Source organism: Cavia porcellus, unplaced genomic scaffold (assembly GCF_034190915.1).
Source record: "Cavia porcellus strain 051 isolate PalLab524CR breed Dunkin Hartley unplaced genomic scaffold, mCavPor4.1 scaffold_5, whole genome shotgun sequence".
In the NCBI taxonomy this organism is placed as follows: domain Eukaryota; kingdom Metazoa; phylum Chordata; class Mammalia; order Rodentia; family Caviidae; genus Cavia; species Cavia porcellus.
The window spans coordinates 53,003,628-53,020,661 of NW_026947488.1; the positions used below are offsets into that span (position 1 = coordinate 53,003,628).

General features: G+C 49.0%; 2 protein-coding genes across 6 annotated transcripts in view; both read right to left on the reverse strand.

Annotated features, from left to right (window-relative positions):
• The window catches only part of Ip6k1 (inositol hexakisphosphate kinase 1), a 69,480-nt gene extending 63,092 nt beyond the window's left edge, over positions 1 to 6,388 (reverse strand). For 2 of the 4 annotated variants that reach the window (XM_013159662.3, XM_013159661.3), the window contains exon 1: positions 6,184 to 6,381. The gene's annotated coding sequence lies outside the window, so the exon portion shown is untranslated. Of the gene's footprint in view, positions 1 to 5,820; positions 6,050 to 6,183 lie in introns of those variants that run through there. The other 2 variants (XM_003476676.5, XM_063248868.1) reach the window with 2 other exon arrangements.
• Positions 6,389 to 8,457: 2,069 nt separating this feature from the next.
• On the reverse strand, positions 8,458 to 16,144 carry Cdhr4 (cadherin related family member 4). Of its 2 annotated transcripts, none has more exons than XM_013159574.3 (17): positions 16,058 to 16,144; positions 15,565 to 15,749; positions 15,282 to 15,444; positions 15,116 to 15,207; positions 14,538 to 14,648; positions 13,552 to 13,655; positions 13,227 to 13,363; positions 12,846 to 13,035; positions 12,597 to 12,750; positions 12,276 to 12,369; positions 11,831 to 12,034; positions 11,612 to 11,751; positions 11,067 to 11,217; positions 10,760 to 10,980; positions 10,381 to 10,523; positions 9,750 to 9,806; positions 8,458 to 8,609 (listed from the first exon to the last, which is right to left on the reverse strand). In XM_013159574.3, exons 1-17 carry the CDS (start codon positions 16,104 to 16,106, stop codon positions 8,585 to 8,587), a joined length of 2,220 nt encoding a protein of 739 aa, XP_013015028.1. In that variant the 5' UTR covers positions 16,107 to 16,144; the 3' UTR covers positions 8,458 to 8,584. The 2 variants fall into 2 exon arrangements, with proteins under 2 accessions (XP_013015028.1, XP_023415944.1); XM_023560176.2 differs by lacking the exon at positions 8,458 to 8,609 and adding an exon at positions 8,622 to 9,452 and having other exon boundaries at positions 9,737 to 9,806.
• Between the last annotated feature and the right edge of the window lie 890 nt (positions 16,145 to 17,034).

The following is a 17,034-nucleotide window of genomic DNA, read 5'->3' on the forward strand; positions in this document are numbered from 1 at the left end:
GCGCCTGCACCTGGCTAGCTCAGTCGGTAGAGCATGAGACTCTTTGTTTGTTTGTTTGTTTTGTCTTTTTCATTTTTATCGGTACCAGGGATCGAACTCATGACCGCCTGCTTGCAAGGCAGGTGCTTATGCCACCGAGCTAAATCCCCAGCCCGGAGCATGAGACTCTTAATCTCAGGGTCGTGGACCGTACCACACCCATGGTAGATTTGGACCCCCGCCAAACAGACTACAACTGCTGACAGCCATGTACAGAACCCCATGACTGCAGAAGAGGCTCTTCTCAGTCTGGAGGAACACAACCAGCCAAATAGACTCCGGTAATAAGCTAGTGGTTCTCGTAGCCAGGCCCTCCCCTACAGGGGGATTAACTCAAAATTGGGAATGCAAAACTAAACCCCAAATTATACCCAAACAAAATAACCGACCAGGGCCTTGCCCACAGGAGTGTAAATCATATCAGATAGAGATGCATAGCTCCTATTATGATGCTGTACAAGAATGTACTGGCTTAGATAATGCCACTTATTTTACAGCCATACTTACAAAAATAAAAATGGCAGCAGCCAGAGGCGACTGGGCCCTCAACCCCTCTGTATCGGGAAGCCCCACATACACCCAAGCCTACTGCAAAGGCGAAATCAACAAGCCAGTCTGTTGGTATAAGAGGGCTCCAATCCATGTCTCAGATGGGGGAGGTCCTCAAGACAAAATGAGAGAACTTTATGTTGAGAAAAAACTAAAAGAAATTGAAGACAGTCTATTCCCAAAGATCAATTACCACTCGTTAGCTCTCCCCAAATCATGGGGTGTGGATTTAGACCCACAAACTTATGATATCCTTTCAACCACTCACCATGTACTTAACCTCACTAACCCTGCTTTAGCGCAAGACTGTTGGTTGTGCATGGCCTTAGGCACTCTTATGCCCTTAGCCATCCCCTCCAACTCAACAATTGACCCCTCTCGTGATCCACATTAATTTTACCTGTAGACCTTCCAAATCATTTCTAGTCCAGCCATTAATAATACCCAACATATCCATGACCTGCCTACAGGGCTCTCTCCAAAATGATTCTACGCTTACAGATATGGGCCATCTCCTATCCACCGCCTGTGTTCAATTTGTCAATCATACAGGCCCCCTGTGCCCCCAACAGGACACATTTTTGTCTGCGGTAATAATAGGGCCTATACCTATATTCCAGCCAACTGGACAGGTACATGCATAACTGCCTCCCTCCTGCCTGACGTAGATATTGTCTCAGGTGACCAACCTATCCCAGTGCCAACATTTGATTACATTGCTGGCCACCAAAAACAAGCGGTAACACTGATCCCGCTTTTGGTGGGAATGGGCCTCACAGGTGCTGTAGCCACGGGTGTTGCTGGCCTCGCCGTTGCCTTAGATAAATATAGTGTCCTGTCCAACCAGTTGTCTGAAGATGTTCAAGCCTTATCCTTTACGATAAAAACTCTCCAAAACCTATTAGACTCACTGGCAGAGGTCATCTTACAAAACAGATGAGGGCTAGACCTGCTCACAGCAGAGCAGGGGGAAATCTGTCTTGCCTTACAGGAAAAATGTTGCTTCTATGTCAATCAGTCTGGTGTTGTGCGAGGCAAGCTCCAAGAAACAGAAGAAAGACTTCAATAGTGACGACAACAAATGGCTGCTAACCCCTTCTCCTCGATGTGGGGGGGACTTTTCCCTTACCTGTGCCCCTTTTGTGTCCCCTAGCTGCCCTGTTGCTTCTCCTCTCTGTGGGTCCTTGTATTTTTCAGAGGGTTATGATGCTCATTAGTAACTGGATAGATGCGTTTATGGCAAAGCCCATTCAGGTACACTATCACCAGCTGGAGATGGCAGATCAACAAACCTACCAGGAAGGAATTCCCACAAGTGGCCCATATGACAACGCAGCCTAACCTCCCTGGGGCAATGGATAGGTATCCAGAGACGGGCAACTAGGACATACCACCGGCCATGTTATACCACAGGCCACCTAAGACAGGCACAGAACCAACTGCTATCCTGCAAGCCCATGATGGGTAAGGCCCCGTTGGGTTCATGTAATGAGGTCCTTGACCTAAGACAAGCGCTGTCCTCACAGGGCCTGCCATACTCCTGATTAAATAATATAGAAAGGGAGGAGATGTAGGGAGTGACATGACAGCCCCATTGCTGCCTCCCCGCCTCTCTCTCCTATGGGCACATAATGCGCCTGCCTACATTACCCATAATCCTCTCCTGCTTATGTCACATACCCGGACGTGACGATGACCCATCAGAAACCACCCCACAGCCTCTTCCAGTCCCACCAGCCCGCCCTTGGCCCATAAAGGATGTGACCGCTTCCTGAATAAACGAGACTTGATTGGACTCCTAAACTTGTCCCAATCTCTGTCTCCCACCCTGTTTTTTTTATCCCCGTTCCCCCTCCAGGTATACCCCACGGATTGATCACACCCTGGATAACTTAACAAATTAGCAATTCTGTCTCAAAAGGGGGACTACAGTTAGGGATGCAACTCAGTGCAAAGACCCTTGGTTCAATTCCTCTATTTCGCACACACACACACACACACACCCAAAACTAAAAAAGGACCTGAACTGGATTCTGGAGATGGAAGATGAAAGTGAGGAAACAGGGCATCCCAAACAGAGACAAAAATCATGGGATTCAGTGGGTGAGAGGAAATGTGTGGAGAGAAGCATATATAACATTCATGGAGATAAGAACAAGTCTGGAGGTGGGATGAGAACAGTTAGGCAACAGCTACTTGAATGCCACATCAGGACATCAGTATCATCCCCTCAGCTCACTGAAGATCAACTTCAGTGTAAGATTGATAGAGAAATTTCAGATTACATATGGAAAAATAATATAACTCTCAAAGTGCTAGCTGTCAGATATACCAAGTTTGCATTGCACAAAATCAAAGAATAAGTTCCAAGGAACAAGAGAGGTTAAGAGTAGGAAATCTGCCCAGTGTGGTGATGCATGCCTGTAAACCCACCACTCGAGAGGCTGAGGCACAAGGATTTCTCCAAGTTCAATGCCAGGTCAAGCCGGACTACAGTTCCAGGCCAACTTGAACTACATACCAAGACCCTCAACAACACCGAAAACAAGACCCCAAAGACCCAAAACAACAAAAAGAGTAGAAAATTTTATTGACAAATAGCTTCTGAAATAGGAGGGGCCCACGTAGGTGGTCAATGAACCCAATTTTCAAATGATGTTTTATAGAGCAAAATCACAAAGTGGGTAAAACATGGGACAAAACTATGATCAATCAATAAGGTTACTCGTGCAGTTGCTTATGTAATGTTGATCCACTGGGAAAGCAAGTAACATAGGAAGTATATACAAAAACACAGAGAACTTTTCAAGATGGGGCGGACCCAGGGGTTTTGGTCACCACTGAGGTGACTATCTAGACTTCATTGGACCAGGTGTTACCATTTATCTCATCCCTTGGGGAGGTATGTAGGTCTCCTCATTCCATCTTTATCTTGAGCCCTGGCCTCCAACAGATGTGCTTCCATATAGCTGTAATGTGTTTTCACCTTTTGTATTGAGTTGTGGTCCTAGTCCTCTTTGACCACCTATATTTCTACCTAACTCAGCTGTGTATAACAGAACCTCTAGCCTGTAAAGTTTATCCCCATACCAGCTGTACTAAAGTTTACAGATGAATTTTGCAAAGACAAATCAGAGGGCATGCTATTATGAGTTTTACTTGTAATTAAAAACCCCAAGCATAAAAATATTGCTATACACCACCTTTGGGTAAATGTGTTGGATCGAGCAGCATCTGCTACTCACACATAGAAGACACTCGCTTCAACAGTACATACACACTACTCGTGCATGGTCATGAGGCAGCAAAAGCATTAAACAAAAGACACACAAGTTCTCTGAAATTCTCTGATTTCCTTGGAACCGATTTCTAATACAGGGCTAGACCAAGGATAAACTTTAATGGGTCCCTGAATCCCCTAAAATTATGCAGAAGTTACTGTCGAGTCAATATGGTGATACACGTTTGTAATCCCAGGTAGCAGAAAAACAGAAGCAAAAGGATTATAAATTCAATGCCAGCCTGGGCAATTTAGAAACCCAGCTCAAAGTGAAATTTTAAAAAGGTTGGTGTGTAGCTCAATAATACAACACTTTTATAAACACACCTGAGGCCCTGGGTTCAATTCTTAGCAAAAATGTGAAAAAGTTAAAAAAAAAAAAATCAGTGTTGAGAACTTGACAAAAGAGAATTTGTACCTCAGAGAGTCCCAATATTTGAAACAGAATAGGAGCCTAACTTAGGGTTACTGTTACTTTAACAGAGAGAAGAAATTTAACCCTGTGGCTGTTTCAACTTTCTAAAAGAAATCAATAGGGCTTGGACTGGGACAATTTTGAGACTCTCCTAATATTTTATTTATCTCCTATCCTTTTCGGTAACTATCCAAAGAATTGTCTTACCAACCTCAAAATTTATTAAAAGATTCAAAAAATGGTCCTAATCTAGAAATGATGGCATAAACCTATATTTGGAAAGCTGAGGCAGGAGGATTGCTAGGAGTTCAAGGCCAGCCTGGGCTACACAGAGAGATCAGGTCAGTCTGCAGTACACAGTGAAATCAGTTTTGCCTACAGTACACAAGGAAACCCTGTCTCAAAACAAAAACAAACAATGGCCCTAACAGGGGACAATGAAATAAAGAATATTCCTCTCTTCTCTCTAGTATCAAGCAAACATCAACAAGTTGTCTGCTTCCTCTGGTTTCAGCATCTGCCTTGCAAAAGGATCTCCTGACCACGGAGCTGGCTTCTTTCAAAATTAAACATTCAGAGATGACATGATCCTAAAATACTGTTGCTTATTTCTTAGTCATCTTATGCAGGCTTTAAGACACCTATATGGATCTAGGCATGGTAGTACACACTTGTAATCCCAACACTGTGGGAGGCAAGGACAGAAGGACTGCAAGTTCAAACCCAGCCTGAGCAATTTACTTACTTAGCAAAATCCCATTTCAGGAAGAAAAAAAAAAAGCTGTGTAGTTCTGTGAGAAGGCCCCAAGTTCAATTACCAAAAAAAAAAGAAGAAAAGAAAAGAAAAAGACACTTGTATGAAGTGGCTAAGGTACCTGAATAGAGAGAGATGTGGTTTAGTGAGAACTCTTTCTTGACCTGCATACACTGCCTGGCATCTCTCTCCCTCACATCAGGAAAGGGATCTGACAGTCTGTTTTCATCGAGGCATACAAATAGCACGGTTAAAAATTAATTTGAAAGCTAGGCCTGGTGGCATGGACTGTAATTCCAGCACTTGGGAGGCTGAGGCAGAAGGATTTTTGAATCTGAGGTCAGCCTGAGCTACAAAAGGAATTCAGACCTGGCTTGAAAAGTTAAGGCCAGGCTCAAAAGTCAAGAAAAAGTTAGTTTGGCAGTTCCACAATAACAAAAACAAGTTTCATTTCTTTTTTTCCAGTTGTAACACACTCCTACTTTCCTGCCTCCTGATCAGAGTATCTCTTCAGTAGAGAAAACTGAGTCGTCACCATAGGATTCACTTTCTCCTAAACCACATAAACAGTGGTGGTGACCGAGCACCAAATAAATTACACTCCAAAATACAATTACAGACATTTAACCAGACCCTTCAGAAAGAAGCAAATGGTGACTTCGAGGAGCTCACGAAGCTCCCAGGGGGGTCTCAGCAGGAAAGAGCCCGGCGAAGCAGCTCTGCCCTGCCAGGCTCTCAAGGCCAAGCCACCGGCCCTCCCGGCTTACCGGGACTTTGGCCTACCTCGTCCGGCGTTAAGTGTCGAGCAGCCTGAAAACCCGCGCAACGCTGCTCCCCGGGAGCTTCAGGCTAGCACTAGGCACGTTTCAGCGCCCCGGGCCGGCGCAGCCCATGGGTTGGGTCAGACAGACTCGTTTCCCGCTATCCACCGCCAGCCCAAGGTTACCGGGCTCCCCGACCTCAATCCCGGCGGTTCCCCCAGCATCCGCGCCAGCACTTGGAAGTCTCGGCGGAGGATGTCAGGATGCTCCAGCGGTGCTCGGCCTAACCCCCAGCCCCGCGCGCGCGCCCTCTTCAAGCCAGCGCCCGACACCACCCTCCCCTCGGGCGTCAGGCAGGTCTTTCGGCCCGGCTCCTGTCACTCACCCGCCCGGCCCGGGCTGCAGGTGCCCAAGGCTCCCCAAGGGAGCTGAGCCCCCTGGGCCTCCAGGTTTCGGCCCGCCCCCTGGTAGGCGGCGCAGGTGCTGAGCCCCGCAGCAGCGGCCCCGCACAGGCCGCTGGGTCCAGCTCCCAGCGCTGCCCACTGGGTACGGATCAACAACAAGATGGCGGCCAGCCGAGGGGGCGGAGGCCGGGCGTCATAGTAACCAAAACGGCAAAAATCCCACCCCCAACTGAAATTTTCGCCAACCAGCAGCCTCTTCGCTCAACGATCGGAGGAGCGCTTCCCGCTGACTGGTCGGTTGGCCCGCCAGGCAGAACCTGCCTCTCACGCCTGATGCAGAACGCCTAGAGCACGTGACTGTGACGGCATTAGTTGGCGCATGCGGACCATTCTTAGAGTAGTCAGCGGCGGAGCTTTAGTTGGGTACCCCGGAGCAGGGCGCCCTTGGCTTGGCGTCATTACTTGCGCTGGCCCTGCTTGTCGATCTGACAGCATCTTGTTTACTCACGCGCATGCTAAGAAGACGTCAGCCATGTGTTGTTGCTTTCTTCGTAATGGAGTGGGACGGTGAGGAGAGTCCCGACCTCGGTTCATTAGTAAGGAAACTGAGGCTTCAGGAGGAGGCCGGCCCAAGGTCGTGCCACTTCTGAAATTGGAGGCTGTGACTCTACCACCTACTTCCTCTAGAGTATAGCGAGCCTCTCCCCAGAGGCTTCCCGAGCTTCGCCCCTCACTAGGCCCAAGATGCAGCCTTCTGTGTTGCCTCGACAGCATCTGGCCCATTGCCCATGGACTAAGGCCCCAGCGCAGGTTCTGGCCCGCACTGGGCATTTCCTCCTCTGCCCTGAAGCAGCCTGTCTTGACTATGACAGCATCTTTTGCCCACTACCTGCTTCCAAGGCAGACTGTGAGTCCCATTAAGATGGTTATCCTAACCTTGAAATGGGCTTCAAGGTCAGGAATCCAAGTAGAGGCACAGGGCCTGGTCCCACATCCCAAGACCCCAATTAGCTAGCTATCTCGATGACTTATGGGCCTTTGTAAAATGAGGATAAAAATCAAACTTGTCGGATGCAGATTTAATAGGTCTTTGGGGCAGGCTAAATACTGTACTCAAGAAAAAGCCATCTACAACCACTTTCACTTTGGTGGGTACTCCATTAAGAAAGTTTGTTTTAGGGGCTGGGGATTTAGCTCAGCGGCATAAGCACCTCCCTTGCAAGCAGGCGGTCGTGAGTTCGATCCCTGGTACCAATAAAAAGGAAAAAGACCAAAAAAAAAAAAAAGTTTGTTTTACAGTAGGCACTCAGCTTCTTTCTGGACTTGATATACACCGTGACTGGCTGAGGAAGGAAGATTGTCCAGGACTTTGGGAGTTTCAGGCCTGTAACTTGATAGAAGGGAAAGAAAGTGACTTGGGGATATCATAGAAAAGAGGACCTCCAACCAGATAACAGATTCTCATGGAGGAATGGCACCCTGAAATCTGATGCCAGGCTGGGCTGAGGAAAGGGATTATACCTAGCAAGACCTGTCCTCCTACAGGTTGCTGTAGTCCATTTGGCTACATACCAGAGCTCAGCCCAACATAGAAAGAGGTGAGGGCTAAGAAATCAGAACACACAGATCAGGAAGATATTCAGACACCCCCCCAGAAAGGGCCCTCCATCAGTCCTTCAGCACCAGCCATCCACAGATTTTGAGAACCTGCACCTCCAGTCAATACAATCCAAATTCTTCAAATGCTTCTCTTCCCCAGAAAATCACTATACATATTAGTTGGTAAGCTTCCCTGAGGTTGGTGGAACCCTAAAAAGCAACAGTGGCCTCCTATTGATAGGAAAAGGAAGCTGGTGGTGTGAGGAGATCAGATAACTAAAGGGTCTCTCAGTCACTGACAAAGATAAGAGACTCTTACCTCTGCAGTCAAACAAAGCATCATACAATTCACCTTCAAAGACAACCTAGCCAGGCATGGAGTCAAGAACTTGTGGGAGGCTGAGGCAAAAAGACTGCAAGTTTGAGGCCCAGCATGAACAATTTAGTAACTTAAGGAGACCCTGCCTCAAAACAAAAAAGGGGGAGCTGGGTATGTAATTCAGTGGAAAGGCTCTGGGTTCAGTCCTGTATGGCGGGGAGGGGGGAGTACCTTACTGCTTCCTAGGATATAACTACAAGGTAGTGTTTCTTCCAAGCAGGAACAAGGCAGATCAGTTGTCAGAGCTTCTCCTACACATTGATTACAAGGCTGAGACTTTTCTGTTTTTAATTTTATTATTAAATCAACCTGAAAAAAAGCTCATGATCACATGATGAAAAAGTCCTGTGTATAGTGAAGCAGTTGTTTGGCCTCAGAGTCAGCACTGGGTTCCCGTGCATGTGTCAAACAGGTAATCTCTGCCTGTACCTGGGCCCAGATGACCAGAAGAGAAAGACAGACAGAGTGACATAGGTGGTGAGAGAGACAGATAGAAAGAGAAAGAGGTAGAGAGAGACAAAAAAAAAGGGGAGAGCAAAGGGGAAGAGTGGTTTTAGCAGAACTTCCTCCCTCCCCTAAGGGTATGGGAATACTCCACCCCACTCAGTGTGGCTCCCTTTCTGCTGGAATCCAACATGTCCCTTCCCTTCTCAGAAAATTCCCTGAGGTCTGACTCAAATGCACAGAAAGATTATGTAAAACTGGACACCAGTTTCCCTATGGCCAGCTTGCCAGATTACTCTGCCGTAATTCACTGTGACACTGGATTATGTGGCAAGCTCACTTCATCACCTTTTCCCCTCCCCTGGGAGCAAGGACCAGACCAAATCTGAGTCATCTTCTGGCCCCATCACTTTTTGACAAAGATTGCATCAAGGGTAAATGAGGGCGAGATTCAATCCATCAGTAGATATGGCTGTAGATATGTAGATAGTGGCTTCTTGGTAATAGAGGACATTCTGGGGTGAGGTGAGGGCCCAGGTAGAGAATGGCTTGGGGAAAGAGGTACTCATGAGCACCCTGTGCTTTGCCATCAAAATGCTGCTGAGAAGAAAGCAATATGCCAGAATGAAGTGAAGCTTGCTTACAGAGAGCAGAGAACTGCCCTGTATGCAAAGAGCCTGGCTGCCTCTCCCAGTGGCACTCCCACTTTCATAGCTAAGGGACAGGTTTGGCAGGGCCAGGGAGTTGATATATGAAGCTTAAGACAGTGCTAGGTGCCTGGGACATCTCTGTTCTCAATGTCTCCATGAACCCCTCGATGGATCTTTTCTTTGAATGTTGAAAAGTCAGAGCAAGAGGACAGTATAAGGCCTTGGCCCAGCCTGAAGTGGATTCCCTAGCTAGGTGTCATGGTACAGCCCTATAATCTCAGCACTCTGAAAGTTTGAGGCAGGAGAACCACAAGTTCAAGCCCAGTCTGGACAACTTAATGATTTATTAAGACTCAGTCTTAAAATAAAAGAAAATTAAAAGCACTGGGTTTGTAGCTAAGTGCAGAGGCCCTGGGTTTATTCCCTAGGACTGCAAGAAAATAAAAGAGGTGCACTCTGTGCAAAAGAGACTGACCTGTTTAGCACCAGAGCCTTCCCTGGCTTCCTTGGTGCCTGCAGCACCTGGGCCAACCTAAAATGACAAAAGGAGGAACCAAGCAGTGAAAACCGGCCTACTGGTATCAGGAACTTGTATCATTCATCTGTCCTTTTACATTGGGGACATCCAATGTTTGGAATGATGTCTGCATTGTTATTCCCCTTCCCCTCAGCTCAGCCCTGTGCCCACAAGAACTTCTGTCTATGGGCTGGGGATTTAGCTCAGTGGCATAAACACCTGCTTGGCAAGTGCAAAGTCATGAGTTCAATCCCCGGTACCAAAAAAAAGAAAAAGAACTTCTGTGTACAGGAGCAGGGCAGGTTTTAAGTGGAGGGCAGAGGTCATGAATAGGTATAAATGGCCCAAAAATCTCAAGGCCTGGGCCATCCATACCCATTCCACTTCAAAACTGGGCTCTACCAATGAAAGATGCCACTTTCTCCTAGTGTCTCTCTGACTCCAATTTGAAGACCTCTGAAGGACAGCAGAGCCCTTCCTGTTAGCTTGGGCCTTGTCATCAAATCCTGGATGAGATAATCTGTGCTAACCAGGGTCCACGGTAGGAGGTGGGTAGAGGAAGCAGAGAGCACAGAAAAAGGAACCCTACCCCCAGAGCAGCTTGCCAAGAAGCCATCCCAGAGCGAAGAGGAGAAGAATGCTAGTCACTGTCAGTACCACCACAAACCAGGGCTCTGGCTGCCAGAAAATTTCTGTGTCTGTCACAAGCCGGGGTATCATCGTTGAAGGGACCTGAAATGGAGAACACCACCTTACCACAGCCCTGCAAAGATGCCTGACCATCCAGACTTCAAACCTTCCCATGGGCTGAGCTGTCCCACACCCCAGATTTGTACTGCTGGATTCCCAGTCTCTTTGCACCAAGGCAGTCTCCTTCAGAACACCTTCCCTACCATTCCACCTGAAAGACTGGGTCTCCTCACCAAGTTCCTCCCTCCCCACCTGCCAAGGGCTTGAGTTCCCCTCACTATAGCCCTGTGAGTGCTGGTGGCCATTGTGCTGGCCCTCCAGGGAAGCAGATGCACAATGATGGTGGCCGTGGTGCTGAGGTGGGGAATGGAGGAGCCGGCATCAGCCACACGGATCAATAACTCATAGGTACAGGCCTGCTGTGGCCAAGGAGGTCCCAGAGTAGGGGTATTGTGTACCAGGACGTCCCCTTGCAGTCTGAATCGGCTCTGACTATTCCCTGAAAGCAGAATGGCAGCAGATGGAGACAACTGTTGGCCTTGGCCTGATCCTCATTTACAACCCCATGTCTCCCACAACCCATACCTCCCACAATGCTGTAGGAGAAGGCCAGGCGCTGTGGCTCCTGGAGGATGTGGCAGGACACCTTGGCCACCTCCATGTTATGGCCCAGGGGAGTGGAGATGGTGAGTTCTTGAAATGGAGGCTCACACTCGGGGGCATGATCGTTCACATCCTGAAGATAGGCCACCAGGTTAGAATTACGTGCAACCCAAGTTCAGCCTGTCACCTTCCTGCACCAGGCAAACCAGGCAACAGACTCTTAACACTTAGCACAGAGAGGCCCCACCAACCAACCAGCAGAAGAAGCTAAGGCACAGCACAGAAAACCAAAGGCCAGGGTCCCATTCAAACTTTTGTCTTGCTGGGCGTGGTAGCTCACGCCTGTAATGCCAGCACTTGGGAGGCTGAAGTGGGAGGATCATTGCGAGTTCGAGACCAGCCTGGGCTACAAAGTGAGTTCAAGGCCAGCCTGAACTGCATAGGGAGACCCTGTCTCAAAAAAGACCAAAAAAAAAAAAAAACTTTTTTTGTCTTTCCAGTTTTCCCAAGGCCTCAGGTTTAGTCACCTCAACCTCAATGGTAATAGTACAGGAGCCCGAATGGCGGTGGGTGGGGTTCCAGTCTTGGCCATGGTCGATCACCAGGACAGTGAGCCTGTGCAGCCTCTGCTGTTCATAGTCCAAAGGCCCCAGAAGGCGAATTTCCCCTGGAGAGGATGGCAACAGCTTCCACCCAAAGATCCAACTTTGGCTCCTCCCCTTCTCCCAGCCCTGGGCGCCAAGTACCAGAGAGACGGTCTACAGCAAAGATGGTAGGTTCACCAGAGGTGTGGTATTCAATGCTGTGTCGAGGGTAGTCCATATCTGTCCCCACCACAGAGCCCAGCAGGGTGTGGGGCCGTGCATCCTCACGAAGCCGGAATGTATGCGCAGCACAGGCTGGGGAAAACTCATTCACCGGGGTCACCATCACCAGTACTGGCACCTCAGCTGGGGACATTTGGGAGTCAATGAGATGGCTGGTGCCTAGCCTTGCCATGGGGTTCTGAGGAAGGAGGAGTCCCTTGCCCTGGGCCAGTAAGGAGGGAGAGGGCTAGAGAAAAGAAGGCAATTGTGACAATCCTCGGTATAAGGGGAGCTGAGTTTCTTAGCAAGGAAAACAGTCCCTTGAGTGGGAGAGTGGAAAGCCTAGCTTGATTCTGAAAGTCCTGCACTAAGTAGGATTACGTACTAGTCATCTGGGGCTGACCATTGTCATGCACCAGGACGGAAGCTGCAAGATGGAAGCAGGCTCCAACAGTGTCACAGTCCAATGTGGTGTTCACCTGGCCAGAGGAGGCAGAGGAGGGCTCATTCCAGGTCTAAAAGAGCCTCAAGCCATATTGGGCTGCCCTAGACCAGGGCAGCCTGACTCTAATCCTGTCCTATAGACTACAAAGCAGGTGAGCTCAACAGCACACCCCCTACTCCTACCTCAGTGCCCATGGATCCTTGGCCCACCCACCCCTTCCTGCCACAGACATCCTACCAATGGGGTGAGGGCTAGTGGCACCTCAAGGTCTCTGTCATGAAGGCAGAGGCTGGCAGGGTTGGAAGGGCTATGAAGCTGCAGCTGGTAGTGGAGGTTGGTATCAGGAGAGTCTGGGTCAGCACATGTGAAGGTCCTTAACACGGTACCCACAGGTGTGGCCTCAGGGACTTCAGTCCTGGTGGTGAGGCAGAGCAGGAGGCTTGCTCAGCAGTAAGATGTGGGATTGTGGGATGTTTCCCAGCAGCCAGGGCAAGGCTCCCATATACTCACACCAGGAGTGCAGGGTGGCAGCGTGGGGGCCAGCGGTTGACCGGCTGCACATTCACAGTGAGGACAAGCTCGGCACTGGTCCATGGTTGCAGCCTCTCAAAGGCCTTCACATGAAGACTCACGTTTGCTGCGCCAATGCCCAGGGCTCCTGCCAGTTCCAGGGGTGCAGTGGTCCGGACTACACCGTCTGCTGAGCTCGATGGGAGGCAGAGTCAGTCCCACCCCAGCTCAGGCCACCCCCATCCCAATGGTTCCTGCTGACAAAGCCACTGACCTAACTCTCCCACCTCCTCTTCCAAGGCCAGGGCCCCCAACTGGCTTAGGAGGGTGAGGTAGTGATAGAGCCCTCTGGGTACCCATATGCCCTGCCGAGCACCTTACCACGTCCAATGGTGTAGAGTGGGCTGGGGACTGGGGAGCAGATTTCATAGCGCAAGTCAAAGCCAGTAGCCTGCACCTGAGTCACTTTACTCCCAGGGACAAGGTTCTCAGGTATGATGATATTCTGGGTCTTCATTCTGGACCGGAAGTGGAGGCCTGACTCCTACCTGCTCCTGTACATTCTGATGGAGTCTCTGTAATCCTTTCCTGGGGCTCCCTTCCCATTAGAGCCAGGATGCTCCAGAAACCCAGTACCCTGTCACTACTCCTGATTCCCTAGGGCAAGGCCCTGCCTCCCCTATTGTCCAGGGCAGGGTACTCTTACTTGAAAGAGACCTGGCTGGAAGGAGCAGGCAAAACCTTCACCGTCAGCATCCCTTTGCAGCTTTGTCCTTGTCCAAACATCACGGAGATCTGCAGCTGGAAAGCCTAAAGTACATGCCATGTAGAAAAGAGGGTCATGGGATGTGTTAACCTCTATGTTTATTTATATATTTATTTGATACCAGGGATCAAACTCACGACCTTGCCCTTGCCAGGCAGGCCCTTATGCCGCTGAGCTAAATCTCCAGCCCAACCTCTATGTTTACACTCAGTCCTCCCCTGGCATCCTCCACAAGGACCCCAGGATTCATTCCTCCCCTGCAACGTGTCCCACTGGAAGTCTCACTGTTCCTGTAAACACTATACTTCTGAGCATAAATTCACCTATTAGGTTGCAAATATCTCAAGAAAGAGTAATATCTCAGTCATTCACGACTGAATTGTTAGATCTGAGTTACTAAGAGTCAGTTACTAAGAGGCAGAACTATTAGCCAGAACAGGTGTTGTGGCGCACACCTGTAATCCCAGCCCTTGGGAGGCTCTGGCAGGAGGATCATTACAAGTTCAAGACCAGCCTGCGCTACAAAGTGAGCTTAAGGCCAGCCTGAACTGCATAGGGACACCCTGTCTCAAAAGGACAAAAAAAAAAAAAAAAAAAAAAAAAAAAGGTGGAAGTGTTGAAGAGGGAACTTCTCTAATTCCTCAGTGGCCACTTTACTTAGAACTTTCTCTTAATGTGTGATTGCCCTGAAACACTCTGCTTTCTGGTTGAAGGCCTGTGGGCCCCCAGGGCCAGGGACCATTCCTCTTTCTAAAACTTCAGAGTCCAGCACAGACCCCAGCCTAAGTGAAAGGGCAGTCAGAAGGTGATAGGTCTGTGAGACTCAGCATTAGTTCAGAGGGCAAGGGAGCCAACAGCATACAAATTGTCAAAGAGTGGTGGATCTGCCAACCCACAGATATCCCCAGATGCCAGGTCTTGCTCACCTTTGGAGCCTGGCCTTTGAGGCCCTGGGATGGTGCCCGCAGCAAACCCTTTTTATTGATAGTGAAAGATCCAGGAAAGTATGGGGGGTCCTGGGCACTGGTAATATTCACCTGATAGGACAGAGAATTTAGCAGCTCCACGCAGTCCTCAGCGCCCAAAGCACCACTGTCAACGTCCTTCAGCAACTCAGCAAGTACCTGCACACCTGATCCTTTCATGCCTGGCCACTGATTTCTGCCCTCCACCCTGAACCCTACCCTGATCTTCAATTCTCTGTTTTAAAATTAATTGTTTTTAAAAACTATTTTCTTTTTTGGAGTACAAAATCATCAAGGATAACTCAGAGCACATAGGAGCACGGGAAAGGAGAGCTCAGCCCCTAAGATGTCCCTGTGGGATCAGCCATGGTTCCTGGGAGTGGTCAGTGTCCCTGAGTGGCTTTCTCCCAGAACATGCATCCTGCAGAGGCTCAGCTGTGTGCCATAGGGTCCTTCTGTACGGTGCGCCTGACCAGGAAGAGGCTATGCTTGTCCTCCATCTTTCCCATACCTCAGCCTGTCACGCATGTTGGGCTTACCTGTGCTCCCTGGACATCCAGGCCTGGGAGCAGCAGCGTGTACAGCAGGGCTCCAGGGCTTACTGTCTCCGGCACTTGAATGATTTCCCCAGCTGCCCAGAGGGGAGGTCAGGGAAGCTCCTTCCAAGCCATGCCAGCCCAACCCTGCCTACTGTCCCAGCCTCACCTGGGCTAACAAATCTACCAAAACACTGGATACGGCGGGAATCTCGCTGCACATCCAAATAGAGTGATGCTTCGTTCACGTAGTTGCCACATGTGTATTTCAGCTGCAGCTCATAGTGGTTCACTGCTAGGGCATCCAGCCGAGCTGAGCTGCTCAAAGTCACCTGTAGGGGGTGAGCAGTGGCATGCGGTGTCTAGGCTATGTCCCTATGACACCTCTGGCTTCTGAAATTTCAAGTCTGTCCTGGTGCCCCCATAGTGCCCAAGCATACTCATGACCCTACCTTTGCCAAATAGATGCCCCCACTCCCAGCAAGGCTGGGTGTGTTGAAGAAAGTGCTGGGCGGCTGCACACGGAGCAACTCCAGGGTGGGGGTGTGGAAGGAGCAGGTGAAGATGAACATTTGCAGGACAGTGCCGGGGCCCTGGCTCTCAGAGACATTTACAAACCAGGGCAGGCTGTGGAGGTCTGTGAGAAGCAGACACTCAGGCTGGAGGCCCCCATGTTCAAAGAACCACCTGTGCAAGTGCAGCCCCACCCTGTGCCACAGGACTCGGCCATGTCTCCGGCCAAGTCACCAAGCTCCTTCCTTGTCTGTATGTCTGACATCTCACAGACGGAGAGAAAGAACTTGGGTGAAGAAGCAGCCAAGCTAAGGAACAAGGCTCAGGGATTCAGACACCTGCTGCTTTCCCTCCGACTTCTCTGCATGGAAGCCCATTGAAGGGCCATGACTGTGAGGGAAACTGGGGCTCCCCTACCCACCAGCTCCTCACCAGAGACAGCCAGAGCCAAAAGAATCACCAGGAGCCTGAGTGGAACCATGGTGGCCTGAAGAGATGGCAGAGGAGGCTGTTTGTCAGGGCCACTGGTTGCCAGGTCAGTTGCTTAAACATAGCTGGCTCCGCCCAACCCTCTGTGACTGCGTGCTGAACCCTGGCAGACCTTCAGAGGTCTGGAAAATCTTGTCTTCCATGGAAGAGGACACTCATTCATGACCACACCTCTAGGAGATGTGAGGAGAGAAGGACCAAGCTACAGACTACCATATTTCCCCCAAAATAAGACCTGACCAGAAAATAAACCCTAGCATATTTTTTCAGGATGCTCATACCCCTAAAATAAACCCCAGTTAAGACTGTCAGCCAGACAGATGCATTTGATATGTCCCTCGCAACACACCATGGATGTATTGAATTATAAAATAATAATATTGATAAATAAATATTATTGGTAATAATACTTAAAATAAGTGTTAATATGACATAATTAAGTATTTATAAATACCCAAATGGGTGCCTTTGGACAACAGTTAAAGGCTTATGCAAGCAGACAAATTGAAATCTGGTATGGTGGCACATGGCTGTAATCCCAGCACTTGGGAGGCTGAGGTAGGAGGGTGCTGCAAGTTCAAGGCCATCCTAGCCTATAAAGTGAATTGAAGGCTATCCTGAACTGAGTAGTGAAACTCTGTCTCAAAAAAGACAAAAACAAAACAAAACAAAACAAAACAAAAAAAATGAACTCAAGACTGATTGCTGAAGAGCACACAATGCACAAATAATATGCCCACTTGATAATGAATGGATGTGGTTGTGTCTATTATGAATCTTCATAATTCAATATGTCATGCATTGTAACAACACACTAGGAGCAGGCTATACAGACAAGAAGTTCTCATGTATGGAAAATTCTGTTGCTGGATATGAAAGATTGGGGTCAATGGTTCTATAGGAAGTGGAGTCATAAGAAA